The sequence below is a fragment of the Chaetura pelagica genome, unplaced genomic scaffold (assembly GCF_000747805.2).
Source record: "Chaetura pelagica isolate M959 unplaced genomic scaffold, ChaPel_1.0 scaffold121, whole genome shotgun sequence".
NCBI classification, from domain to species: domain Eukaryota; kingdom Metazoa; phylum Chordata; class Aves; order Apodiformes; family Apodidae; genus Chaetura; species Chaetura pelagica.
This window is the reverse complement of record NW_009954546.1, coordinates 390,482-417,951: the sequence shown is the minus strand read 5'-3', so window position 1 is coordinate 417,951 and position 27,470 is coordinate 390,482. Positions and strand designations below refer to the sequence as shown.

The 27,470-nt window shown below is 44.4% G+C and overlaps 1 protein-coding gene across 1 annotated transcript in view; it reads right to left on the bottom strand.

Annotated features, from left to right (window-relative positions):
- The window catches only part of LOXHD1 (lipoxygenase homology domains 1), a 147,755-nt gene that overhangs the window by 42,976 nt on the left and 77,309 nt on the right, over positions 1 to 27,470 (bottom strand). The window contains exons 27-33 of the mRNA XM_010005022.1: positions 24,933 to 25,095; positions 22,176 to 22,330; positions 21,164 to 21,373; positions 19,166 to 19,289; positions 14,324 to 14,532; positions 6,058 to 6,243; positions 2,695 to 2,822 (exon numbers count right to left, since the gene is read on the bottom strand). Of these exons, the coding sequence (XP_010003324.1) occupies positions 2,695 to 2,822; positions 6,058 to 6,243; positions 14,324 to 14,532; positions 19,166 to 19,289; positions 21,164 to 21,373; positions 22,176 to 22,330; positions 24,933 to 25,095 (1,175 nt within the window). The remainder of the gene's footprint in view (positions 1 to 2,694; positions 2,823 to 6,057; positions 6,244 to 14,323; positions 14,533 to 19,165; positions 19,290 to 21,163; positions 21,374 to 22,175; positions 22,331 to 24,932; positions 25,096 to 27,470) is intronic.

Below are 27,470 nucleotides of genomic sequence, written 5' to 3'. Positions count from 1 at the left end.
CCCACATTGGGGGGGGGGAGTCGCGAAAACATCCTGACAGCCGGTAGCCCTCTGGTACCGGCTCGCGACAATCTTCAGTAAATGTAGGCTGATACTCACCTGCTACTTTCAAGAAGTCATTGTACCAGAGGGGAGCAATTGCAAAAGTAGTAAACTGGGGGACCCAAGAGCTCTTTTCAATCCCTAATTTATATGAACATAAGCCTGAAGAAAATTGAGCAGAGAAGAAGTACCCAGACAAGCTGACTACTGCTATTCCTTTTCCAGAACACTGAAGCATTTTTCTGAGGGATTTCATTAAGCTTTCCTACCTGTGCCTGCACTTACAAATATTTCTGTTTCCCAGGGGTCTTGGCAATGACAATAATGTAGCTAAAATTGCCATAAATCTGCAGCAGGTTAGACAGACAATTCTTCATAATGCATTAAACTGCTCTGAGTGAACTGGCATGGGATGTCCCCCATAAAGATGAAGAGCCTTCTACCTTTTGGTTGCTATGGCTGGTGCAAAGACTGAACAGATTTCCACAAGAAAAAAGAGCCAGGGGAGCCTGTGTTGTTAATAGCTGGATGAAGACTCTTGGTAGTGGTGTGGAAACAAGCTGTAGGTGTATTTGGGGACATGCATGTCCTCTGCAAAGGGTGCAAACGAGATGGCAAGAGCTCTGTGCAGTTGGAGGTGTGACAGGGAGAGCCTCCAGAGAGCCAAGATGTGCCAGCACATTACTCTGAAGGAAAGCACAGCAACCTGGGGGATTAACATATAGATAGCTGTGTTTTACATGTCCTATTTCTTTATACAGCCCCAATGAGTTCTCATCACCTTTTGCAGATCTTCTACCAGCAGAAGGCACCCCAAGCAGCCAATAACATACAAACTGTATGTGTGTCCCCTCCTTTATTGCATCTTCATATCTTTGTAGCCAAGATCATCCATCCCACCCATACAGAAAAATGGGGTGAGTTTTCACATGCCACACAGTTTAGGGATATCACTTGCCTGGCAAGATGGAGTGAAATTGCAATAGTTTTCCCCAGGGGCTGGAGTTTCCTTGGCCTCTTTTAGATTTTTTTTTTTTTTTAATGTACCCTGATCTGAATTTTGCTTTACTTTTAAATACAAACAGTCGTGGCACATTTTCCCACCTACTAGAATGAATGTTAGGCTTAAAATAGTGGAAGATAAATCAATTCAGGACTGCCTGGAGTCTTGGTGTCACCAACAGCCACACATGTTGGTAACCCAAGAGCATTGCCCTACACATAGTGTGTCCCTGTGATGGGGAGCAAGGCCAAGACCTACATCTTCCTAAATGACTCAGTGGTGTTTCTTGTGGAGAGTTTAGTGAGCAGCACATTTATTTTTCTCAGACCAAACAAGGCTCAGGCTTGTTACTAACTAAACACATGAAGGTTTCAAGCTTAGCTGAACACACTTGCCCAGACACCCACTCTGCTATGACAGCTGCAAGTAAAGCATCCCCAGAGCAAACACCTCTATGCAGGGAGCCTTATCTTCAATTATCCAGCCCACACTTGACACGCAAAGCTGCAGCAGAGAAATTGCATTGCCAGGAGGCTGGGGGAAGAGTCCAGCATCACCTCAGCAAGCTGAGCTCGAACCATGACCAAATGCTCCAGTCCTCCTGACACTCTGCAGACACTTGGCTGAATAACATCAGAGGTAGTCCATTAATTGAATTTAAGGCTGATGAAGCACATCTCTGAAAGCTGGTTAGTGCCATACTCATTTTTGCCAAAGCTTTCAGTACCGAGCAAGTTGCTAGAAAGGAACAGGTGAGCTTGAGGAAATGGGCTGATGGAATGTGGGGCTTCTTTTGGTTTACAGAAGTTCTGGCATCAGATTACAGTGTTTGTTAGCAGCCTCTGCTGAAAAAAACACAAGATTTCTTCTCTTTAATAAAATCAGAGCACACAGTGAAGCACTGCCCACATCTCATGGCCCTTTTCCATCTCTTTGCACCATAAGGCCATACCTGGGCAGAGAGGTGTCATGGCATGTACCTTTTGTTCTACCTGCAGACCAGCTACATTAGGGTGGTACAGAGCCCAAGCCAAGAAGACCACTTCTCAGTAGGGCCCTCAGCTCATTAACTCAGGCCCTGACATCCTTCACATGGCTTCTGGACCAAGAGATCTGACATCTGGCCAGAAAAGCAAATGGGAGGAGAGTCAGCACCTTCCCATCACAAGTATGTGGATATTAGTTTGGCTTTCTTCATTATGCACGTGCTCAGGCATCCCCATTAAATAGTGATTAAATTAAATTACCTATTTTCCCACAAAAGGTGCATTTTGCAAACATCTCACCTGTGGTTTTCATGCAGTGTTTACAGTTCCTCCTGGGGAGGGAGGTGGGTGCAAAGCTTCACAGTTAATATTTTTGTACTCAGTGCTTATCTCTTGAAGCCACTGAAAGAACAGGTTAAATGGAACATCTACAAATGACAAAGGATGGTTTCCCTGGCTACACAGTGCTCTCCTCTGCTCTGCTCTGCTAAATACACTGCAAGAGCACTCACAAGGGGCCCAGTTCTCAATCTACTAAGACAATGGGAGTTTATCTTTGTGCTTTAAGGGCAGCGCAATCACAGCCCCTTGCTTCTTGGCTAGGCATGAGAATCCATTTGCCACTCCACTTCTAAACAACAAAAAACGACCACATTACTGTACCTGTCTCCATTCTTTTCCAGCTGCATCTCCTCAGTTGTACCATTGGACCCAAAGACTGTCATGAAAATGCTGGCATCGGTGCCGCCACTTTCGGTGTCTCCAGTCACCACCGTGACTTCATAGAGGACCTGGTGAGGATTTGAAATAGTCAGAAGGTTTCATTTGGACCTTAACCCATGCAAAAGCCTGGGCAAAATGCTAGACAGGCTCTGCAGGAGATCTGCCTCTTTGCCAGAAATCATTACCACACAGCTTTGTGTTTTCTCTCTCCACACCTTCATTTCCAAAGCCAAAGTTAGAGACCAAAACTTGCTACAGAACCTTCCTCTCTGCATCACCTATGACTTTTTCTGCAGATTTTCTCAGTTTGGATGGGCTCAAAGAGAGGCACATTCCTCTTGACAGCCATATGCTTGTGGGGTGACAAAGACCTCGCAAAGTGCTTCTCCATGGGAGTCACAACCCTCACATCAGTGTTGGGGTGTCCAGCCCTCTGCTTCTGGCATCTCCTCCCAGACAACTCCCAGGGCTCCAGATCTCTGCACTGCCTCAAACTCTTGCTGTTTTGTTGGTTTTTATTTAAAAAAAAAAATAAAATTAAATAAAAAAGAAACCACCAACAAAACAGCTCAGAAAGACACACTTGTTTCTTTCCCTTGACTGCGAAATGTTTCCCCCAGGTGTTTGGTGTTCATATGGACAACACTTAGTCCAACACTGCTAGTAGTTTTGAAGCCTATATCTGAAGGGTGTCTAGAGCAGAAGAAGGCAGGTCTCCTGCTTCCCAATGAGAAGTGCACTGCTGCATGGAACACAGAGTCTCGCCAGATCTTGCAGATTAAAGGCATGCCAATTTGTGAAGACATGTTTTCACCTTATTACCCTGACTTTGTTCTTTTCTCCTGACATGTGCCTAATAAGATTCAGCATAAAATATTTCAAAAGCCTGCAAATCCCAGTGGCTGTCAGTGGCATTAAGACTTTTAGGCCCTTTAGATGCTTTCAAGATCGTACCTATGGCAACAAGACCTCTGGGTCTGAGAAGTGGAAGAATACCAATAAACAGCCCCAGCAAAACATGTTTCAAATAGTGTACTACTAGGCAAGTTTTATTGGCCTGAACTGTGATTGCCACACAAACAAACAGTGCAACAGAATGGAAAGTAATGGAAAAATTATTTTTCATGTTTGTTCAATCCCAGGTAACCTGTCCATCACATATTTATCCACACACATTTTACAACATAGGAGAGCATCATATTTGCTATAGGTGGGAGAAAAAAAACCCTTTTAACAAATGCATTAAAGGTTTTTAGTGACTGTGGTGGACATTGACTAGTTTCTTTATGTATGGGAAAGCAAATACGTGAATTAAAACACAAAGAGGGAATATCAAGCCAAGAAGAAAATGAATCTGAAATGGGTATGTATGGATGTGCAAGAGTCAAGCAAAAGCAAAACGAAAAAGCATTAACTTTCTCAAAGCTGAGAAAAGTATTGGTCTTATTTGGACTAACAAAAAAAAAAAGTTATTTTCAGTTTCTCAGTACAGCTATTTACAAGGACATATTCCCAAATTCCCTCAACTAGGAGACTGATCAGAAAGTCAAATGTGCACTTCTGATTTCATGTTTCAAGCATCTCCCCTGGTTTCCTTCAAACCTTTCAGCAAGTTTCTGGCCCAACATCACAGAAATAAAAATTAGTTAAATATTTCAATTTCTGGCATGTTTATGAAAAGATATATTCAGGATTGGGCTTTTAAATGAAGACTGAACCTAAGTCTTCATTGACATCCACTTCAATCTACAGGCAGGCCATCAGCTCACTGTTAGGAGTCAGTAAACCTTATGCTGGGGGTCAAACAATTGATGGTAAGTTTTTTGAGAGATTAGATTTTAACCTTGGTATTCAGTCTGAGGGAGGTTTGAGGGTTTTTTCCTTCTTAGGTCAGTTCTACCACTGAAACCTGTTTTCAGTTGTCGATTCCTTCACAGATGCTAAAAATGTAATCACATTTTCATGTGTCTGGGGAGCAAGCAAGATTTCAGGAGAATATGCTTAGCTTAAGAATCAAGAGCAGCATAAAGAAAAATTAATGTACTATGGAAGTGTAACCTCACTGTAAATGGAAACACATCTATAGAGGTTTTATATTGCCATACAGGTATTAAACACAGTGTTATTGTCTCATTCATCCAGACTGTTATTTCTGTTATAAATCTTACACCCAAAATCAGCAAAGCTCAGCTTTCCAATTTTTACTTGGTTGAAGTATAGCATAGAAAACATTACTTCAAATGTCATATATATGGATGAAAAGGCTATATAGGTTTTTTTCATTGTGTATTCATCTTTAATAAGTTTGTTAATTTAGAAGATCCAGCTTACAAATGCCTCCATGTTTCAGCTACTTCCAATTATTGTTAGTTTTTAACTGAATTCATTTTCCCTACTGCATATTAGAAAAGCTGGTGAGTAGCCGCACTGTGCAGAGATTAAAATACCCCCATTGCTCCAATTTCATAAGTTAGAAGTATCTGCTCAAACAGAACACAATGGGGTTAGGTTGCACCAAGGCTCACCTTGCAGCTGCCCCCAGGCTGTTGGTACCAGGTGATGCAGCGGGTGCTTCAGGTGTGGTGACAAAAGTGGGACATGCTGGTGAACTGTGTCCTACATGCTTTGCCCTGTCCTGTCCTGTCTGTGCCATGGCTGCATCCAGCCAGCATTATTAAACTGTGCTCTAAGTGGAAATGATACTGAACCATTCCTAAAGATTTTGCCTAAGAAATGGCAAAGAAACCCCCTGGAAATAAAAGGCTCAGACCCCATGCAGGACTCACAGAATCACAGAATGGTTTGGGTGGGAAGGGACCTTTCAAGGCCAAACAGTCCAACCTCCTGCAGTGAGCAGGGACATCTGCAACTAGATCAGGTTCCTCAGAGCCCAGTTCATACTGACCTGGAATGTTTCCAGGGATAGGGCATCTCCCACCTCTCTAGGCAACCTGGGACACTGGGACAGTGTTTCACCACCTTCACCATAAATAATTTCTTCCTAATATCTAGTCTAGATCACCCCTGCTGCAGCTTATAACCCTCACTCCCTATCCTATCAGTACAGGCCTTGCTAAAAAGTCAGCCCTCATCTTTCTTATAGGTCCCCTTGAAGTAGTGAAAAGCTGCTATAAGATCACCTCAGAGCCTTCTCTTCTCCAGGTTCAACAACCCAAACTCTCTCAGTCGGTCTTCACAGAAGTGCTCCAGTGCTCTCTTCATTTCTGGGGCCCTTCTGACCACAAGCTGTACCAGCACAAATCCATGCAACAACTAGAAATACAGAATGAACCAGGAGCCTACCTTGAGGCCAATATTAATGCAGTCTGCATCCAGGATGTTGAGGATTCGGGAGGTGAGACCATCACCTTTGTCTCTGGCCAGCCAGCACTTACAGACAAAGTTATACATGACGCCTTTGGTGGGCACAACGATGTTGATCTCTTCCACTAGCCAGCAGCTCTCTGGGGTAGCACCATCATGCCCCACCTGTGAAAGGCAGTGAAAAAACACCAGCTGGTTAAAGGGGTTGTCTTGGGAGGAGACACCCCAACTGGGTGTTTTAAACAGCAGCAAGGACTGAGAGTGTTGACTACATACACCATTACACAAACCCCTTCCACGGCAGAGTGGAGTGAGCTGTGAAATACTTTGTGCCATTGCTGCCCAACAGGCAAGACACCAGTGTATGTGGTAGCTGAGATAGGCAAGGAGACCCAGGTCATCTGCTGCTCAGCATGTGGTAAGGCAGGACACCATCAGTCCTAATAGTAAGCAAGGGGAACATCAAATAGGTAGATTGCACTGACCTACATGAAAACATGTCCACTCTCTACCTCTCCTCTGTTGACTTCTACTTGCTAGTTTGCTGATCTCTGCAGACCCATTTCTCCATCCTTCCAACACATCTGCTGATGTTGTTACACTTAGAAGTGATGGTTGGACAGGGCTCTGAGCAACCTGCTCTAGGTGCAGATGTCCCTGCTCACTGCAGGGTTTGGACTGGGTGGCCTTGAAAGGTCCCTTCCCACCCAAACCATTTGGTGATTCTGTGATTCTGCAGCTATCCAAAGCTTCATAACCAAGAGGGAAGATTCAGCTAGGCAAAAACCCATGTGCAACCCTTCACTGACAAATCTACATCTGAGTCAACTGTTTGTATCAGACTGTTTCTCTTCTTCCCATCTCCTTTAACTGCAAAAGGTCCATGTTCATGTAGGAGCCCATAGATGGAGCTTACACCTGCAGCTGCTTCATTTTCAGGGACCACCTCCCCCATGGCCAAGAATGGTGCATCCTGGAGAACAAGAAGTCACACAAGAGTTGCAGGAAGCCTGCATGGTTGAACAAGAGGCACCTGACAAAACTTAAATGGAAAAAGGAAGAATACTAGATGTGGCAGCAGGGACAAGGGACCTAGGTAAACACAGAGACACTGCCCAGATGTGTAGGGATGAGGTTAGGAGAGCTAAAGCCCATGTGGAGCTGTGTCTGGCCTTGAAGAGCAGCAAGCAATGTTCCTACAGGTGTGTCAGCAGCAAAAGGACACTGATGGTGCAAACTTTTCAAGAAACTGCATGTGTCCCTCTTAGAAAACATGGCAATTCATCCCAGGGCAGACTTAGAAGCATAATTATGCATCTCAGCTGATGCATGAAACTCAGTCAGGCAACCATTCCAATGAGCTATCTGTACCTAACAGGTTGAATAAAAGAGCTACCCACAATTGATTATTTTCACAGGAAGTGTTGCTTTTGTCTCTACCAGGAAAATTAAGTCCTTAACTCTCTCTCTTTTTGTTTTTAAATTATTAGGATATTTAGGGTGTTCAGAAAATATTTTTTAATAACAGATTAATCTAGGGTGATATATCTGTGGCATCTCTTTTTTATCCCAAGAAAAAACAAGTGATTTTTTTTTTTCCCGTCTCAGCCATCACTGCTACTAGGACTATTAATACTCTACTAATTTCTGTGCAGCTGCAGAAAATTAGAGTTATCCAAGAGGGAAATTCAAATCTCCAATGGATGCATTAATCCTCAGATTCCTGGGGTGTGAGGTGAATGGGAATGTAACACTCTCTGCTGCCCTGCTCCAAGCCCAAAGCCCCTCTGAGAGTCTGCACACAGCCTCTTGAGATCTGTTGCAGAAGGGTGCAGATGAGGTGGTGGGGAAAGTTCAGGGCAATGGATCTGCAGTGAGGCAGGGTCAGAGCACCTGGAGAGAAAATCCTGATGAAGCCAATACGGTCTACTGCTCTTCTGGTTTCATTACAGCCACCTCCTAGAGTGCTGTTCCAAAACATTACTGGGTACCAGTTTTTCACAGCAACCTTTTACTCCTTTGGCATCAGTGAGTAGTCAGAAGAAAACATCCTGCATGTTCAGCAGCCCTGGAAAACCTGCACACTAGCAGATTTCCAAGGGCTCCTAGAACAATGGATTCACACTGGAGCAGTTTCTGAGGAATTGCAGCCCTTGGGAAGGACCCACATTAGAGAAGTTCATGGAGAACTGTGTCCTGTGGGAGAGACCTCACAATGGAGCAGGGGACGAGTGTGAGGAGTCCTTACTCTGAGGAGGAAGGAGCAGCAGATATAATGTGTGATGAACTGACCACAACCCCCATTCCCCATTGTCCTGCACCACTGAGGGGAGGACATGGAGGAAGAGGGAGTCCCTCACCCCTGGGTACTGAGGGAGGTGGCAGATGCAGCTGCTGAGCCTCTGTCCATCCTATCTGAGAGGTCATGGCAGTTTGGTGAGGTTCCCACTGGTTGAAAAATGAAACATAACCTCCATTTTTAAAAGAGGAAAAAGGAAGACCCAGGGAACTACAGGCTGGTCAGTCTCATCTCTGTGCCCAGCAGATCTTCCTGGAAAGTCTGCTAAGGCACATGAAAAATAAAGAGGTGATTGGTGACAGCCAACATGGCTTCACTAAGGGCAAGTCATGCCTGACCAATCTGGTGGCCTTCTACAACAAGGCTACAGGGGTGGTGGATGGTGGCAGAGCAGCTGACGTCATCTACTTGGATTTGTGCAAGGTGTTTGACATCCTGGTCTCCAAACTGAGAAGGCATGGGTTTGACAGATGGACCACTTGGTGGGTAAGAGATTGGTTGGATGGTTGTACCCAGAGAGTTGTGGTCAATGGCTTCATGTCCAAATGGAGGCAGGTGACAAGTGGTGTCCCTCAGGGGGCCATCCAGAGGGACCTTGACAGGCTGGAGAGGTGGCCAGTGCCAACCTCATCAAGTTCAACAAGGCCAAGTGCAGGGTCCTGCACCTGGGTCAGCACAACCTCAGGCACAAATCCAGGCTGGGGGGAGAATGGCTGGAGAGAAGTCCTGAGGAGAAGGACTTGAGGGTGGTAGTAGATGAGAAGCTGGACATGAGCCACCAGTGTGTGCTGGAGCCCAGAGAGCCAGTTGTGTCCTGGGCTGCATCAAAAGAAGTGTGGGCAGCAGGGCCAGGGAGGGGATTCTGCCCCTCTGCTCTGCTCTGGTGAGACCCCACCTGGAATATTGTGTACAGTTCTGGAGCCCTCAGCACAGGAAAGATACAGACCTGTTGGAGAGGGTCCAGAGAAGGGCCACCAAGTTAGTCAGAGGGCTGGAGCAGCTCTGCTATGAAGACAGGCTGAGAAAGTTGGGCTGTTCAGCCTGGAGAAGAGAAGGCTCCAGGGAGACCTTAGAGCACCTTCCAGTGCCTGAAGGGGCTCCAGAAAAGCTGCGGAGGGGCTTTTCATCAGAGAAGATAGTGACAGGACAAGGGGTGATGGTTTTAAACTGAGAGAGGGGAGATTTAGGTTAGATATTAGGAAGAAATTCTTCACTCTAAGGGTGGTGAGGAACTGGAATGGGTTTCCCAGGAAGGTTGTTGATGCCCCATCCTTGGAGGTTTTTAAGGCCAGGTTGGAGGAGGTTTTGTGCAGCCTGGTCTAGTGGTTCCCTGCTCATGGCAGGGGGGTTGGAGCTTGATGGTCTTTGATGTTCCTTCCAACTTTAATGATTCTATGAAGTTGAGCCTAGGAAGAAGGGGAGGTGGGATTAGATTTGGGTTTTATTTTCTTATTATCCTACTCGTCTTTTCTTGGTAATAAATTGAACTAATTTCTCCAATCTGTTTTGCCTGTGAGGGTGCTTGCTGAATGTTTCCCCTTACATTTCCTCTATGCTGTCCAGCTGAAGAGGGGAATAACAGAGTGGCTTTGGTGGGCACAGGGTGTCCAGCCAGGGTCAACCCACCATGGATGCACAACTTGTACTGAGCAGCTCACAATGACACTGAAACAAAAACAACAACAGAGGAAAAAACAGGAGAGAAATCAAGCAGTAGACAGAAGGACAAGATGTTAAAAAAAGATACAAATAAAAAGATCATTCCTTCTTATTGTAGAAAGTACAGAGAATACTAGACAAATCTGACATTATTCCTGGATCAGGTCACTAGTCAACAATGAACTGGACTTGCAACACTTGTCTGTCATAGAATCACAGAATCACAGACTGGTTTGGGTGGGAAGGGACCTTTCAAGGCCATCCAGTCCAACCACCTGCAGTGAGCAGGGACATCTGCACCTAGACCAAGTGACTCAGAGCTCAGTTCAACCCGACCTGGAATGTTTCCAGGGATGGGGCATCTCCCACCTCTCTGGGCAACCTGGGCCAGAGTCTCACCACCCTCAGCATGAAACATTTCTTCCTTATATCTAGTTTAAATCTCCCCTCTTTCAGTTTAAACCCATCACCCCTTGTCCTATTACTACAGGCCCTGCTAAAAAGTCTGTCTCCATCCTTCTTGCAGGCCCCATTTAAGTACTAAAGGGCCCCAATAAGGTGTCCCTGGAGCCTTCTCCTTTCCAGGCTGAACAATACCCTTGACTTCACTCTGTGCTTGCAACAGAGAAAGGCTCTGAACCAGAAGTGGTTCAGAAATGCAGACCAGGACAGGACTCTTCTGATCAGACCTGTGTCTCTCTGCAGACACAGCACTGTAGGAACATAAGTACTTGCATTCATTAGAAGAAGAAATACTAAAACTTATTCTAAGTAAACAGTATAAAGTTCCTCTACCCAGTAAGTTGTATTATTCATTCTAATGTCAGCATGTCTATTAAAGTACATCAGTAGTAAATATTATATATATAAGTTTGCAAGACAGGTACAAATGGACCCCTTTCAAATTACTTCATATTTCACCATTTCTGCTTTCACTGTAGTATATTTGTAGCAGGAGAACAATAGCAAATTAATAGTAGCATCACAATGCACATCTCGTGATCCTACTAAATCCTGCAGTCTGCTGCCTGGGATGTACAAGGGCTACTGGAAACTGAATCCCCAGGCTATGCTATTTTCACATGGCAACTCCTATTCAGAACTTTTCTTGTCTTCTTCCAGAAGCAGTCAAATGCCAAATCTGAGAACAAACTGTTTCTCACTTTTCCCAAGTAGATAACTAGCAATTTTCTGCAGTGTTCCTGAACACTGCAAGGAAAATATGGACTGATTCCATGGCAACCACAGCAGACTGGCACATCCATTGCTGGGAAGTGGATGAACAAGGAGAGACCTTCCAAGCAGAGGGCACTGCATGAGCAGAGGGCCAGGAGAAGGTAGATCCTCCAGCTGCAAGCTGCAGCACTGAAACTAAAAGGGACAAATTAGCAAGAGGTGAGGCAGCAAACTGGTGAGACCACCAAGATGGGGGTGAAGGAGTGCAGAAAATTCCTACCCAGCTTGAAAGCTGTATGTTTTTTCTTTTCCTAACTCTCTGCATTTCATCTGCAACCTTCTCTCTTCTTTCCCATTTGTAGCCCTTTTCAAATTGCTTCTTTTCCCTTGCTTCTATCTATTTCCAGATGTTTTTTTTTTCCTATTTTTTCCTGTTTTCTGTGTGCTCCTTACCCTACTCACTCTTTTACAGAATCCCTTTAAATTTCTTTCTTCATCCAGCTCCTTCTGTCTCTCTGACACTGAGGGGTTGTACTGACTTTTCCCTCCCTCTCTATCCCAGCCCATGGCTGTTTCCATGTGTACACAGTCTGGAAGAGAAGGATTTATGTATTTGCTTCAATTTTGAAGTTTGACCTAGAGATGTCTAGATGGAAAGTATCTCTAAAACTTGTAATACCCAGGCATTTGGAGTGCATTAAGTGAATGACTTGATAACAAACTCAAATCTAGTATAGGGACTTCTCAAGGTGGCAGAATACACTGCTTGAATGAAAGCTGAGGGAGTGCTCAGCCTACAAGCTGCTACAACAGCACAACACATATAACTGGAAAGAGTTTTAATTAGCTAGGATTTCTCTTATTCTCTTATATCTTTCACTTGTCTCCCTCTGAATACACAAGCACACACACCAACAGGTAGATTTGCTGCAACACAGGGTATGGAGTAAAAATAGACTTAAAAGACCTTTTGAAGTCTTCAGATGCTGTGGATTTCAGCACTCAGGGAGCTAGTGCAGGCTTTGAGGAGATGGAAATGCCATATGAAGCAAGAATGATGTACACAAATGCACTGCAGGATTCATGTGAAGTTTAAGCTCAGTGATGGAAAGTCCATGCAAATTCTGTCTCCCTGAGCCATAGCAGAAATAATGGCTCCTTTACTGAAATTTGTTTGTGCATGTTACTTTTGAATTATGATTAATTTTCTTCTCTAAGCCTGGGTCCTCCAAGCTGTGAAAACCATTTTCATGTTTAGCTAGGAAATTATACAAAATGCATTTCTCACTGCAGGTACAATTTATTAAACCCTACTGGAGGTACAGTAAAACTCAAGTAGGAAAAAGACTGATGGAGGACTGCAACCTGGCAACCTTCACTGCATCTGTCAGTAACAGCGCTAGACTAAGAAAAAGCAATGCCAGAGATGGGACAAAAATGGGACATGCTACAGCTTCTGTGTAAATTAAAAAATATCTTCTGCTTCCCAAGGACCTTGGTTTTATCAGACTTAAGTAAAAGAATCATGGTTTGGGTTTGGGTTGGAAGGGGAGCTTAAAGCCCATCCAGTCCCAACCCCCTGCATGGGCAGGGACACCTCCCACCAGCCCAGGCTGCTCCAAGCCCCATCCAACCTGCCCTTCAACACTGCCAGGGATGGGGCAGCCACAGCTTCCCTGGGCAACCTGGGCCAGGCTCTCACCACCCTCACACCAAAGAATTTCCTCCTCATGTCTCACTGAAATCTCCCCTCTTCCAGTTTTAATCCATTCCCCCTCATCCCATCCCTCCCTGCCCTTGTCCCAAGCCCCTCCCCAGCTTTCCTGGAGCCCCTTCAGGCACTGGAAGCTGCTCTAAGGTCTCCCTGGAGCCTTCTCTTCTCCAGGCTGAACACCCCAACTCTCCCAGCCTGGCTCCAGAGCAGAGCTGCTCCAGCCCTCCCAGCATCTCCGGGGCCTCCTCTGGACTCTCTCCAGCAGCTCCTTGTCCTTCTTGTGTTGAGGGCTCCAGAACTGGACATAATGCTCCTGGTGGCGTCTCACAAGAGTCAAGCAAAGGGGCAGAATCACCTCCCTTGACCTGCTGGCCATGCTTCTTTCCATACAGCCCGGGACACAATTGTCTGGGCTGCCAGCACACATTGCCAGCTCATGCAACAAAATGCACCAGTACAAGAAGGAGGTGATCTGCTAGAGACCAGCTCTGTGGAGAAGGACCTTGGAGTCCTGGTACACAACAAGTTCTCCATGGGAGAACCATGTGCCCTTGTGCCCAAGAAGGCCAATGGTATCTTGGGGTGCATGAAGAACAGTGTGTCCAGGAGATCAAGGGAGGTTCTCCTTCCCCTTTACTCTGCCCTAGTGAGACCTCACTTGAGTGCTGTGTCCAGTTCTGGGCTCCCCAGTTCAAGAGGGTCATGGATCTACTTGAGAGAGTCCAACGGAGGCTACAAAGATGATGAAGGGACTGGAACATCTGTCTGATGAGGAAAGACTGGGAGACCTGGAGCTTCTCAGTCTAGAGAGAAGAAGACTGAGGGGGGATCTAATTAATGTCTATAAACACAAGGGTATCAAGAAGGCAGGACAACCTCTTGTCACTTGTGCCCTGTGACAGGACAAGGGGCAGTGGATTCAAACTGGAGCACAGGAAGTTCCACCTCAAGATGAGGAAGAACTTCTTTGCTGTGAGGGTGACAGAGCCCTGGGCCAGGCTGCCCAGAGAGGCTGTGGAGTCTCCTTCTCTGGAGACTTTCCAGAACCTGCCTGGATGCCTTTCTGAGTGACCTGCCCTTGTTATTTCTTTGGTATTTTTAATGTGATTTTTTGTTTTTGTTTTTCCCCAATCTGGCAGGGGTGTTGGACTCGATGATCATCTGAGGTCCTTTCCAACCCCTGACATGCTGTGATTCTGTGATTCTCATCTGGCCATCACCCGCAAGCCCTTCTCCCTAAAATAAATGTACTTATTTTCAGGTCTGGACATGATAGCTCATTAGCCCATCTCTGCTTTCATTCCTGTTAGACCCTAGTGGCTTCCCTTCCCTGCTAAGAATAACAGGACCATGTGCTCTCTTCGGCCTCCAGTGGTCATGCTGCATTCACAAAGTACCTCCACTTTTTTGATCTCCCCAACATCTAGGCCCCAAACAGAGAATTTCTCCACGGATCCGTCTGCAAACTCGTCTTTTCCCTCTGGGAGATCCAGCCACAGCCTCTCCGTCTGCACTTTCCCAGGACCCATGATGATGAGGAACACTCGGCTGTCGGTGCTCGAGTCGTACTCTGTGCCCGTCGTGAGGGTGATGTGGTATGGGATCACTGCAACACACAGAGGTTTAGTCATCAGAAAACCCACGTGCATTACCCGAGGCTCCAGAAACCCAGGGAGTCATCCCATTAGAGGGAGCAGTCGTGCATGCCAAACAGGTTCACATCCCACTGCACTCCTCTGGAGAAGTGGTGGTGCCATGCTGCACTGGGCTGCAAAAGGGCATGGGAGAATACTTTCCCATACACACTTGGGACTGGATTCTGCAAGGGTTAATTTCCCCAGACAGCCCTTCTGGCTGCCAGGAGGTTAGAAGGGTATCACGAAGCCTGGATTTCTCCCTAATAGATGGCAGAACAACAAAGGGCTTGAATCTTTGAATCCATCAAGAACTTCCTGAGGATGAGACTGAGCACCTGAATCTCAAATAGGTTATTGGACCAAAGTGAACTTACACTCACCATTCAATGGGGGAAAGTAAACTTACACTGACTCCAAGGTAAACCACCACTGACTGAATGTCCCATTACCACTGCAGATGTTCTCCTTTGTGCTTTACCCAAGGATTGCTGTGATCTATGGGGCAGCTGCAGCAAACCCAGGCACACTGTGGATGAACCTTGTATTAAAGGCAGGTCACACAATAATTTCACATGTTGCATAGTAATATTGATTAGGAGAAAAGCCTTCAGGACAAGGCTTGGGACTTAGCAGGTTTTCTTCTGTGGTTTTCAGAGATTTCAGTTCAGCTGTTAAAAAGGAGGAAGTGCCAGACTTCTTTTCAAGTGCTTTCCAAAAGCTCATTTGGGTAAGCCAAGCAAGTGGTGCAGAATTAGACTCTGAATACTTGTTTGATTTCTCAGAACATTTGCGCAGGGCTGTTCAAACTGCTCTGACAAGACTCAGAACTCTGAAACTTGCCTTGTCAGACTTGAAACTCAGCCTGACTTCAGCACCATTTTCTTCAAGTAAAAAAAAATAAAATATATAAACCTAGAAAAAAACAACAACCCAGCTTTGATTTCAAATCATCTGGAATTGACATCTAATTTTGCTACATGGTGACTAAGAATATCTTTGGGGTGGGGTTTGTACTAGAAGCTAGAAATATCAAGCTCAGAATATGTGTGCAATATCAGGGAAGGCATGAATTCATGCCGACCACATCTGCTCTTACCTCTGGGCAAAGCAAAACTCAAAGAGATTCATTCTGCCTCAGTTTGAGGATTTTGTGTACCAACACAAAATGAACTGATGATTAGGCAAGACTTACTCTCCCCTTTATGGTATTATTTAAATCTCAGTAGGCACATCAGCCTAATGATCTGCATTCTTCAAAAAATACCCATTGAAGCTTCTGGTATTAGCATGAGTAAAGGTTTAGCCCTAGGGAAGATATTTTATAAGAATATCTTGAGGGGTCATGTTTAGAAAAGCTCCAATTCCTCTTTTAGATGAAATATATTTTGAATAGGGGCAAAATTTTCTTTTGTACAGTTTTTTCCCTCTTATCCTGTGACAGACTAAGTTCACAGAACTACCAGCACTTCCAGCTGATGTTGTATCCTGAAGCCAAAGCACCTGCAACACCTCTACAAAAAATAAGAACGATGAGAAACTGTTATAATTTCCCACTTAAAATATTTGCTACAGGGACACAGAGTAGCTTGCTACCAGGCAGCAGGGAATATTGGTTGCTATTCTTTCCTCTAAAAGCTAGGAAACAGATCCTTTAATTTGTTTATCTCCCCTCTCCATTGTCTCCCTTTTCCTCCAGGACTCTGTAGTTCTGCTTCTTCAAACACGAAAGAATGCAAAACCTGAAGTACGTGGCCACAGCAGGACACCACAGGTCCACCAGCCCCTCTCCCTTTGCCCTTTGCTTCCTTGAGTCCCAGAGGAGAGTTCAGGCTGTTTGAGGGCATATGTCCCTTTCACAGGGCATTTGGTTTCATTAAACCACCTTAGATGTAGTCCAAACTATCTCCAGCTCTGCCTTCCAGCATGGAACAGGGATCCCAGTTCAGATCCAAGAAGATTCCTAGTCAACAAGACTGACCTCTGTGCTCCATCCTCACATCATCTCCTGCCCCTCAGAGTTATTCACCATCTAAGCATGGTAGAGGCAGAATTAGGCTGCTAAAAATGTCACTCACTTTTCCCAGGCACCTTCCAATATCACTTCCCCTAACCAACTAATTAGCAGCTGGCTTTTTATCCAGCTCAGGAGGTGGCTGTCTGGCTCACAGTCCCTCTTATCTGAAGTTCCTTCAGGATGCTTTTTCCTTAATGAGGCCATGTCACTGCAACAGAGTTAGTGGCAATGACAAGCTCCAGGACCCGGAGAAAAAAGACCACCCTGGCACAATGGGGAGGATGAGAACTATCCTAGCTCTGCTGGAGAGACGTTCTCATGGGAGATGCTGATGTTTTACCCATTATTTGTGAAACTACACAGAATGCCAACATGGCAGATGTTATCCATTGTCTCACCACAGAAGTAGTATCAGAAGGAACATGGGAATCGCTCATTTTTCATTTGAAGACAATGTGGGATTAGAAAAGAAGGGCTGCTCCAAGACACATGGGTTGCAGATCAGGTTAGATAAAGTGCATCATTATGTCTACTTCACAACTTCGAGGCTCAGGACGTGCAATCCAGGTATCACATCACATCACAAGAAGTTACTGGGGACCAGCTGAGCTGAAGTAACCATTTGTGTGGGCTCCCTTGGACTATGTCAGTGAAAACGATCTGAATCTACTAAACCAAATTACACCATTTCACACCTGGCTTACCATGGAAGCTTAAGATAAGTTTAATTATTTTGTACTGCCCATGGTCTAAGAGCCCATGTGCAGTAAAAAACCAAACACGATTCAGCTGCTGCCCTGTTACTAGTTACAACACCATGTCTTTACCATGTATCTAAAATCTTAAACTAAAACTAAAAGACCCCATGCAGGATGACAACAAACTGTAGGTGCAGTTTAGATGATAAGTCAGTGTCCTGGATCATAGAGGTGATTAATCAAATCCTACATAAATACAGGAGAAAAAAGCCTGTGTGGTAATGAAGTTATAAGGAAATATCAATGGACTGGGAAAGTTATCCACAAAGGTCAACTTCTGCTGGTGGATGCTGACCTTCCAGACTTCCTTCATGCCCAGGACACAAGTGGAATGAGCACAGCTTTCCCATTTCACATCAGAGGCATTCAAAAAAGACCAGAACCCCAGTCCAAGACTTTTCCTAAGTTGCAATCTATAAATAGATTTTTCTTTTATATTCAGCTTTACTTTGTCTAAAGTCAAAATTCTATGCTAGAGACATCAACTGCTTCCATCAGGTATTTGAGCAGGAACCTCAGTCCAGATATTACAGACTCTTTGTCTTTCAGTGATAGTGTTTACAAACCCTCCTCCCCTGCCAAATTATAAGACAATCCACCTTCTAGAAAAGAACAAACTTGCCTGAGCACTCCCAGTTGATGACTGTTTTCTGACTGCCAAGAATCCTGCCTGTGCTCTTGCTCAGCTCACATATCCTACTCCCCCTCAACCCAACAGCTGCTATGATGCAGCTAAATGTTATGAGGAAAAATCCTGGAAGGTTCTAAAATAAATCACATTAATATTTTTCTTAAACAGACATCCTTGGTGAAGAGGCAGTACTAGTCTGATCCTGAAAAGGGGAGATGGCTTAAGTGTGGCAAATAAGATCTTAGGAAATCCACAGCTTGCTTTGATAATTCAGCTCTAATATGCTGCAGGAAACATAATCTTGGGTATGTCAAAGAGCTATAGGAGGAAAAAAGCAGCTGATATCAGCAACAAGAGCTTCTTTAAGGAATCACGTGGGAAAGAGCCTCTTATAATCCAAGGGAGACTCTTTTGGTGATAGCATGTCTGACTATGATCTCTTTCACTGCAAAGAGCTTTAGATCCTTTGAAGGACACTTCAGAAAAAACTATACTAAACTTGCATACAGAATTATACAAAAATTTACATAAATTCTTCCCTTAACTCTCTCAGACCCTGCTGTTCAGAGGGTAGTGTCACTTCTCCCCACCTCTGAAGTGTTATCTGCAGTGGCAGAGTAGGAGGGAGCTGGTGTATGGTTCTTCATGTCAGTGGGTTTGTTTCTGAAGGGGCCCTGTGGACATTGTTGAATAGCTCTTTCCCACACTTGGTGCTGTGGATGCACTCACCTAACTTTAGGCACAAGGGACACAATTTGCAGCTGTAGTTGCCCACAGAGGTGCCTTGTGCTCCTGAAGTCACCATGGCAGAAACCAGCACACCCTTGAACAACCACCTACCTAAGGATCTTGTCACACTGCCTAAAGCACAACACGGTTCGGAGGGCTCACTCCTGCTGGCACTGGAGAGGTTAATGCTGACAAGCCACAGCATCACAGATTTCCCACAGGAGAGAAAGCAGAGGGTTGGAAACACTGCAGCAGCTGTGAATTCAGGGCTTCCTCCACCGTCAGGCTATGGGAGTGGTTCAGAAGAGCAGCACACACCAAAACACAAGCACTGACCCAGCCTGACCCACCGTGGCCTCAACACACGGTGAAGAGAAGCGATTTGCTGCTCTGCCTCTCAAATGCAACCTCTCAAGCACGGGAGGCCAGGAACACATGCAGACATGCCACCAAACACAGCGCTGGCTCACGTGTCCCTTCTTCTGCAGCCTTGACCAGGCGGGATTTTCTCCTCTCCTCCGGGTTCTCGTTGCTGCCCTGGCTGGACGTGCTGAGGGAGGCATCATCCAGGCTGTTCCGCTCGCCGTCGTAGCTCTGGTTGGAAGGCATGCATGGGAGGGAAGGAGAGTGACTGCCCAGGGGTTGTCAGCTGATCCCATGGGCCTCCAGGGACAACAGAAGAAAATCCCATAGAGTCATAGGATCGTAGGATGCTTAGAGTGGGAAGGGACCTTTAGAAGTCATCTAGTCCAGCCCCCACTGCACTGAGCAGGGACCTTTTTAACTAGACCAGGTTGCTCAGAGCAAGCTGACCTTCATGCAAGGCTGATCTTGAATGTCTCCAGGTTTGGGGCCTCCACTGCCTCACTGAGTAACCTGTTCTAGTGCTTCACCAACCTCATTGTAAAGAACTTCTTCCTGACGCCCAGTCTAAATCTACCCTGCTTTAGTTTAAGGCCCTTGCTCCTCGTCCTAAAAAAGGGACTAAAAAGCCCCTCCCCAGCTTTCCTGGAGCCCCTTCAGGCACTGGAAGGTGCTCTAAGGTCTCCCTGGAGCCTTCTCTTCCCCAGGCTGAACATCCCTAACTCTCTCAGCCTGTCTCCAGAGCAGAGCTGCTCCAGCCCTCTGGTCATTTTTGTGGCCCCCAGGCAGCTTTTTGCTCAATGTAGCTCAAATAAACATGACTTGTAATTTACTGCAGGTCATTAATTTACTTCATTGGTAAATTTGACAGGCCCTTTTGGATGAATGTGATAGTAAAAGAAAATATAATACACCCAACAGCCTTTAATGGTGTGTTGTGAATTTTTTATGCTACCTGTGTGAGCAAGAGCCACAGAAAATTCATATGGGTTGGTGGGTGTCAGATTTGCTGATCAGGGCACATGCTGTGCTGCCAGTCTAGTTGACCTTGTGCAGGTCAAAAAGCACAAGAAGAGGAGTGCTGCAAAGGTTAATGACACAAAACATCTATTGTATTTGAAGAGCCAGTGCAGATGCATTCCATGTTGTTGTCCAATAAATAGGAGGCTCTTACCACACAGTCACATAACTTAAAAAAAACAAACAAAAGTTATTAGCTTTTCTTCGTTATGAATTGATATGAATAATAGGATAAAGTGTGACCACAAGAATTCAGAGCATCGTCTGCTGCAATTTTATGAGGGAGCATATGGCAATACTCATCTGTGGTGTAATTCTTCTTTAATCCATTCTGCTGAATTCAGGATGAGTCTGGCCAAATTTCATTGATGGTAATTTTAGTGGTAACTGTCAATTAAAATGTTATTGTATTTTGCAAAGTGGACTATTTACATACAATGGACTTGTAATCAGCTGCTTTATTATACATCACTGTATAGAAGCAAGAGAGGTCTATTAATCTTGTTTGCTAATTTTAATGAGTGTATGTACCTTGAATTCCAATTAGCTAAATTAGCCTGATAAGGCAACAGAGAATGTGCAAGTAGAAAGGTCACTTGATTAGAAACCGTTTAGCGCTTTGAGCGGCAGCAAAGAAACTAAATTTTTTATGGTTGGCATCGATAGTAGTTCCTGAAAAGATAAGCCCATCCAGTCCACTGAGGATGGAGTCAAAGGACCTCATATTTTCGCTTGAGTACTTTGGACAGTGGGACCCATAACTAACTTCTTTATGGGTACAGCAAGGAGAGCAGCAGGGAAATACACTCCACCGTGTATCACCAGCAAGGTGCTTTGATGCTCAGCTGAAGAGTTTCATTTAGACTCCTAGATTTTCCTGTTGAAATTGCAGGTTACAGAGCGAGTGGCAGCGGGCAGAGAGTGGCCATACTTTCAGCACATGTCTGAAAAAAACAAATTCATTTTGGAGAACTTGAAAAGCTGAAGTCCTTAGTGACCTATCTTGGGCTCCAAGCAGATGCTCAATCATTTTACACTGATCACCAGCCGTGAGTTGGGATCACAGCTCTGAGCCACAGCCGTACCTGTTCATAAAGTGTGCGCTCTATCTTTTTATCCTCTTTCTTTTTGGAGAGCCAGCGCTCACACAGGAAAACAAAGGACTCCTCTGTGGTCTCATCCAGGATCTCTACTTTTTCCAGGAACCAGTCAGGACTGAACATGCTATTGTCATGACGAATCTTGATCTTGTACAAAATGCCAAGGTCCACAGCCTGCAGAGTAAACGTATCCTCCTGCAGAGTGTTCAACAGCAGCTGGTTATGTTACAGAGCTCTCAAGACACCATCAACCAGACAAAAGCAAATGGAGATTACCCAGCACAATATGTGTTTAAATTCCTCCTTACATGATGGTGTTTGGTTAAAAGCTTTGCAGCAGTCTGTAGAGGCCTCTCCATGCCCTGAAACTGTTCTGCAGGGAAGTGTTTTGAAGCCTGCTCCAGCGATGAGGGGAGCGGCACAAAACGTTGCTTTCACAGCCAATTTCAGGATTGAATTCCTGGAATTTTACATCCTGGCTTTTAAGTCTGAGCAAAAGACTGCTCTTTTTAACCCAGGCAGATTGCTGCAGACAATCCAGATAAGAAAATCTTTGCCACCATTATATCTGAGTATCTCCATATGAGACTGTGAATACGACTCATGGACTGACCACTTCTGGAGGAATTTTGACAAGCACAGTGACAGTTTAGGTCCCATCCATTTATCATTCTCTGCAATACAATATATACTATGTACAGGCAAAGCAGCTGCACAGAGACTGTAGGAATGAGAGACCTCGGGTTTTGTGTGCTGTCAAATCTGCAGCTAACAATTCAAGCCAGGTTATATGGACCAAGCTCATCATTTGTCTGACTTCACAGAAACATCGACCCGTTTGCTGCAGTGCCTGTCAGCTGTAATACCAAGCTGACAATCCATACAAAGCATTTTAAGAGGTAATGAAAGAGGCAAATGGAATCAATCAATTCAGCCCTCACAGGAAAACTCAGCCTATAAAGACAGTCATGGACTTGCTAACCCATTGCATTTGTACCTGTCCTCGTTCAAACTTGTTGAAGTTTGTCTCAGATTTGCTGAGTTTTCTCTCTCCCATGTCCCCCTGATCTCCATAGATATTTAGGAAAACGTTGGCATCTGTCCCAGCACCATAGATATCTCCAGTGAACACACTTATCTTGTACGTGTGAACTGCAGAAAGAAAGAAATATGGTTTCTGGCAAAGTGACTTATCAAGGTCCATATTAGATATAGATATAGAATTTACCTAAGAAAATGGTCCCTGAACTTTCTGCTCATCACTCAGTTCCTGGAGGTTTAAAATCCCATATGCTTTATCCTTCCAGGCTTCTGATAATGACCCACGGGTTGGGGAATCACTGGGCTGAAATTTGCTGACTTTCCTTTTTTCCCCTCTAGTCAATGCCTGTGCAATACCTTGATCACATAGTGCACGGTTAAAAATGCAAAGAATCATTATAGCTACCACTGGATGCAATGCCAATAGAGGTGAGGGAACTCTGCACCTTCACACACTGGGCCTCAAGGGACGTGCATCTGAAAGCAAGTGATTCATGGTGTCAATTCTTAATGCTCCATCTTCCACAAATGAACTCCAGGGATTCAGGTGTGCAATTACCACCAGAATTAATAGTGTGTATCTTTGTGTATCTCCCAGACAGAAAGGGAACGTAACATGTTTCTGGGTCCTTTTGCTGAGATAGTATTTAATTAAAGAAGTTCTGGAGCTATACTGGTTAAGTCGCCTTTCTCTTTGGCTTGCTTAATGATGATCCAATAAAAACTCATCTAATCTTTAGCAGTGTGCTTTACTAAACTTGTTGAATGCTCCTGTTTTTATTTTGCTACTCTTTTCCCAATTACACAGGGAAAACAAACAGTTACTGAAAGCATCCTCTCCAGGAAAACAATTAGGAACTGTACAAGTCTCTGATTACCCTGGTGGCATACAAGCCCTAGAGAATACTTCCTTGAAAATCCTAGGGCAATACAAATGAGGAAAAGGCACTAAGTATTAGTTCAGATTCTTCTTTGTACATTTGCAGCACCAAAGACAATATCTGTTGGGTTTTTTTTCTTCTTCTTCTTTACCTAGCTCTCCCAACAAAACAAGGCCTACTCTGCTTCATAGTCCATGAAATATTTCCATCGATTTCTCTTAGAAATGGATGATGACCATTCACCCATCCAGGTGCAATGTCAGGTTTTCTGGTTTGCCTCTTCACATTAGGTCCTAGAGTTACAGCTTTATATGTGAGAGACAACTGCTATTTCAGTATGAAGGAAGAAATGCTTATAGTCTAATAAGTCAATGCATCGCTCTTAGATTTTCGCTTGCCAGTTCTGGAGACCTTCAGGACTGAAATGCAGTCAGCTACATAAAAGGTTATCCTCAGAATACCAAAAGCTGATTTTCCTATGCTGTCATTTACATTTGGTTACTGCCTAAGATGTGTGAGGACTCGCAAAGATGAAGACATCATAATTTTGGTCCCAGATATTCTATCTATAAAGCAGAAGTTCCAAAACTTAGCCCTATACCCCAGTGAGAAGAAACCTTCAGTTATCAAAAAAATCCTATTCCATAGATTCTAAAACTTGTTTTAAGGCTTTGCCTTTAGAAGGAAAAAATTAGTTACTTGGATTCTTTAACAGATACTAACTAATGCAAGGTAAAGTAACAGAAGTTTGTAAATTAAAGAAAATTACATGCATGTACCAGTTATGCCACTTACTATTTGATATTAAAACTGTCTCCAAGGGGAAAAAAGTCTCCCATGAGCTACCACATAGTTCCTACCAGGAGGAAGGAGCCCACCTGTCTCTTGTGAGGGCAGAGCACAAAAGTTCTAGCCTTCCCTTCAGCAAGGCAGCTCTTCCCTTGGTCATGGAAAACATTTACAATCCACATAAATTCCACCCTGACAATAGTGTGGGGTAAATGTAAATCTGAGAAAAATGAACAGGGAGAGCAATGATTTTCTCTATTGAATCATCTTGTTGTCAGATGCAAGAACCAAGAACGAAGATGGCAGCTGAATTCAATTTGCTCTGTGCAGGATGTAGGAAGGTTCACAGGCAGAAGCAGTGCAGGGTGGGAAGAGGAGGTCCTAGAGGGAAAAAAAAAAGCTGGCAACAGTTGGAAATACAGAGAAGCAGAGAGTATGGTATAAAGATTCAGTTCCTGTTCAGTTGCCTCAGCTACCCAGAGGACCAAACACTCAATGTGGACACTTTACAAGATGGATTCAGAGCTGCATAGGAATTTATTCTGCTCTCCAGAGATACTTTTATGAGGTAAGGTTGGCTGCCTGTAACTAAGTTTTTAGAGGACGTCCATATGTACCTGAAGAGCAGCAGGGCAAAAAGAACCAACCAACCAAACAAACCCAAAACAAAAACAAAAAAACTGTAGAAGCATCAGACTGCTAGAATAGGAAAGGGCAGAGTTCACAGGACAGGTGAAGCTGAGCAGAAAGTAAGGATATTCACAGAGGACAAGGACAAGATGCAGGAAATTTGTTAGCCATCAGAGGAGATGTGCAAACTGCACTTACGTCAAAGGCTGTCTTTGGCAGGTTTATATATGGCCTACAGGAAAATAATGTTATTATTGCACAGCAGTGCTTCAGATATAAGAGAGGTAAAAACAGCAGGAGAGCGACATGTGAACTGTCATACCAGTGTTGCATTTGCCTGAACCACACATCCACAGATTTTCTTCCAAAAAATCAGATGAACAGGTCCCTGCCTACTCGTAGGATTATGTTACCTTCTAACGGGTCTTCAACTTCTTCCTCTATCTGCTTGAGGGTCCCGTCCTTCATGAGTTTTTCAGTAAAAATGTCAGAGGGTACCAGTTCTCTGACAATCTCGCCATCATCTTCAGACTTTGCAAGCCATCTTTCACATGGAAATGTGACAGTTTCTGAGCCCTGGAGTAAGCAAGACAGGGATAATCTCTTCAAACAAAGTGAACACAGTTGGCATTTTCCCTTTGAAAATGCTCTGACATGCAGGCAAGGATTTTCAACTCATGTATGTATGCATGTGCATGTAGATGCAGACCTGAAATAGCATATAGAAATATTTGTCCTCCCGAAAGAGGACATCTGAGGACTCTTGAGAAGCATGGAACATGTAGCAGAGAGCAGTATTCCCAATGACTGTGTGAGACAGGCTGCATGACCCAGTATATTTCTGCTTGTCCCAGGTTTTGATATTGCAACTTCCTAATCAGGACCGCACTGTTCCAGCTGAATCCAAGCTTCACTGAGACTCCGCAATCCCTCCTCAATCCTTTTTCAGGCAGCATTATCTTTGAAGTCAGTGGGGTTTTTTTTTCTGAGTCAATACTTCAACATTTTGCCCTTTAATTCTGTGACTCAAGCTGGTTCTGAGGCAATTCCCATACGTGCATTAAGAGGAGAAAAACAGTGATTTAATTTTTGATCTTTTGTTTTGTCTTCACTTTGGCGAAAACAAATATGATTTCTATCATCAAACAAACAAAAACAATAGAACATGTGTTTTCCACTTGGTAAACAAAATCAATCCCAGACTACTCATTAGGAAGAGACTCATGTAAGGCCTCCAAGATGTTAAGAGGCTGGCAGCTTTCTGTGTGCTGGGCACCCCAGGCTATGTCTCCATAAACAAAGGGGCATGAGCCATCATGCAACTTGAAGAGTCCACAAGTCTGAACAGAAGAGAAAAAAAAAAACATCCTAATCTCACAGTAAGTGAATAAAAGGAGAAAAAATGGCCCTTTCCTTAATGACAACTTCAGCAGTTCTCTCCTAAGAAGAATGGAGGTTTTCTGCTGTTTACAGTACTCTGTGTGTCACCACTTGCATGTAAAACACACATATGAATACTGCCCATCTTAATTATTCTCATGTAATTATTTATCAAACAAATACAGAGTCCTTTCTTCACTATTTTTGCTATTTAAATACCAAAAACATTATTACATTGTAAAGGAATGGAATAGCTGTCATTGTAGCAATATTGAATACAGTGATGGCTGCCATATGGTCCTGCTGGACCCTGCCCTCCCTGACGTGGTCACTGGGGAGGAACATGTTGTGCACCTAAGATCAGAGGTGGACTTCCATCACTGCTAACCTGGCATCGACACGTCACAGTATTGCTGTGCACAGGGCCCAGACTAGCTCTTCTGGAGCTGAACCCGTCCAAGGGGCCTGTGTGATCCAGCATCTTGAGTCTTCAGCAGAACCACCCTCTGCACCCACACAGCACAAACCTTCTGCTGTCAAGAAAACACACTTTCTCCTCCTCTCTGCCCCTCCCTGCAGTGCTGCTGTGCCTCATTCCATAGGGCAGTTTGGAGAATGACTCGTACAAAGTGGTGTCAGACAAAACCAGCAGCGCTTCGGATGACTTCAAATGCTTTACTTACCAGTGTTCTTTGTGCTGCACAAGCCAAATGCAGCATGTAATGGTCACACCACTGCTCCTGCCTCCCTCTTCCTGCAGTGGCTGGCTCACCATGTAACCTGCATTATCTCTCTGTGTGCTGAGACAGTGAACAGTGCTTATCTCCCCACCTACAGTAGAGACCCCACTTCAGTCACGTCTCTCACCAAAGCTTTTAGCTGCTCCTAAACATTGATAATATTGGCTGTACCTGCCATCGACACAAACTGTTTATTTGCTCATGGCATATCTAAGGGCTCAAGTGCCTGCACAGTGGGGCATAATGTGCAGTTACTGCAAGAGTTAATTGTGTCATTATCGTTAATCACCATGTCATTGCCACAGTTTTTGTTGGAGTTTCCTTGTTAGTGATTGCATTAATATTTAAGTGACATGAAGTGCACTGTTTTATGCTACTCGTGGTAAAATGCTCTTGCAGACCTGAAGAGAATTTGTTTCATTAGATCCTGAGTCTGGCCCTAAGCTAGAAGCAGGGAGAGATAGTGTGCTAAAAGTCAGTGTTTTACCCTTCTCCAAGTTCTAACAAACGAAATACAATTATCAGATATAATTGCATGCCAAGACAGAGCTTTACTGGCAAGCAACAATCCTAGTTTCCTACCCAAGTGCTTTCAATTTGATCTGAAAAGTTACTGACCTCATTTTTCTTTTGCAGTGTTACAGATACATCCAGACACGTCTTAGCAGTCTAATCAGGCAGCACAGCTTTTAGAAGCTTTGGCAGCCTATTGCTATCCTGCAATATCCTGCTGCTGATCAGCAGCATCATGCCACGCTCTGTTTTCTTCTTTTTTTTTTTTTTTTTTTTTTTTTCCCTTTTAAAAAAAAAAATCACAGCAATTTTTTCACT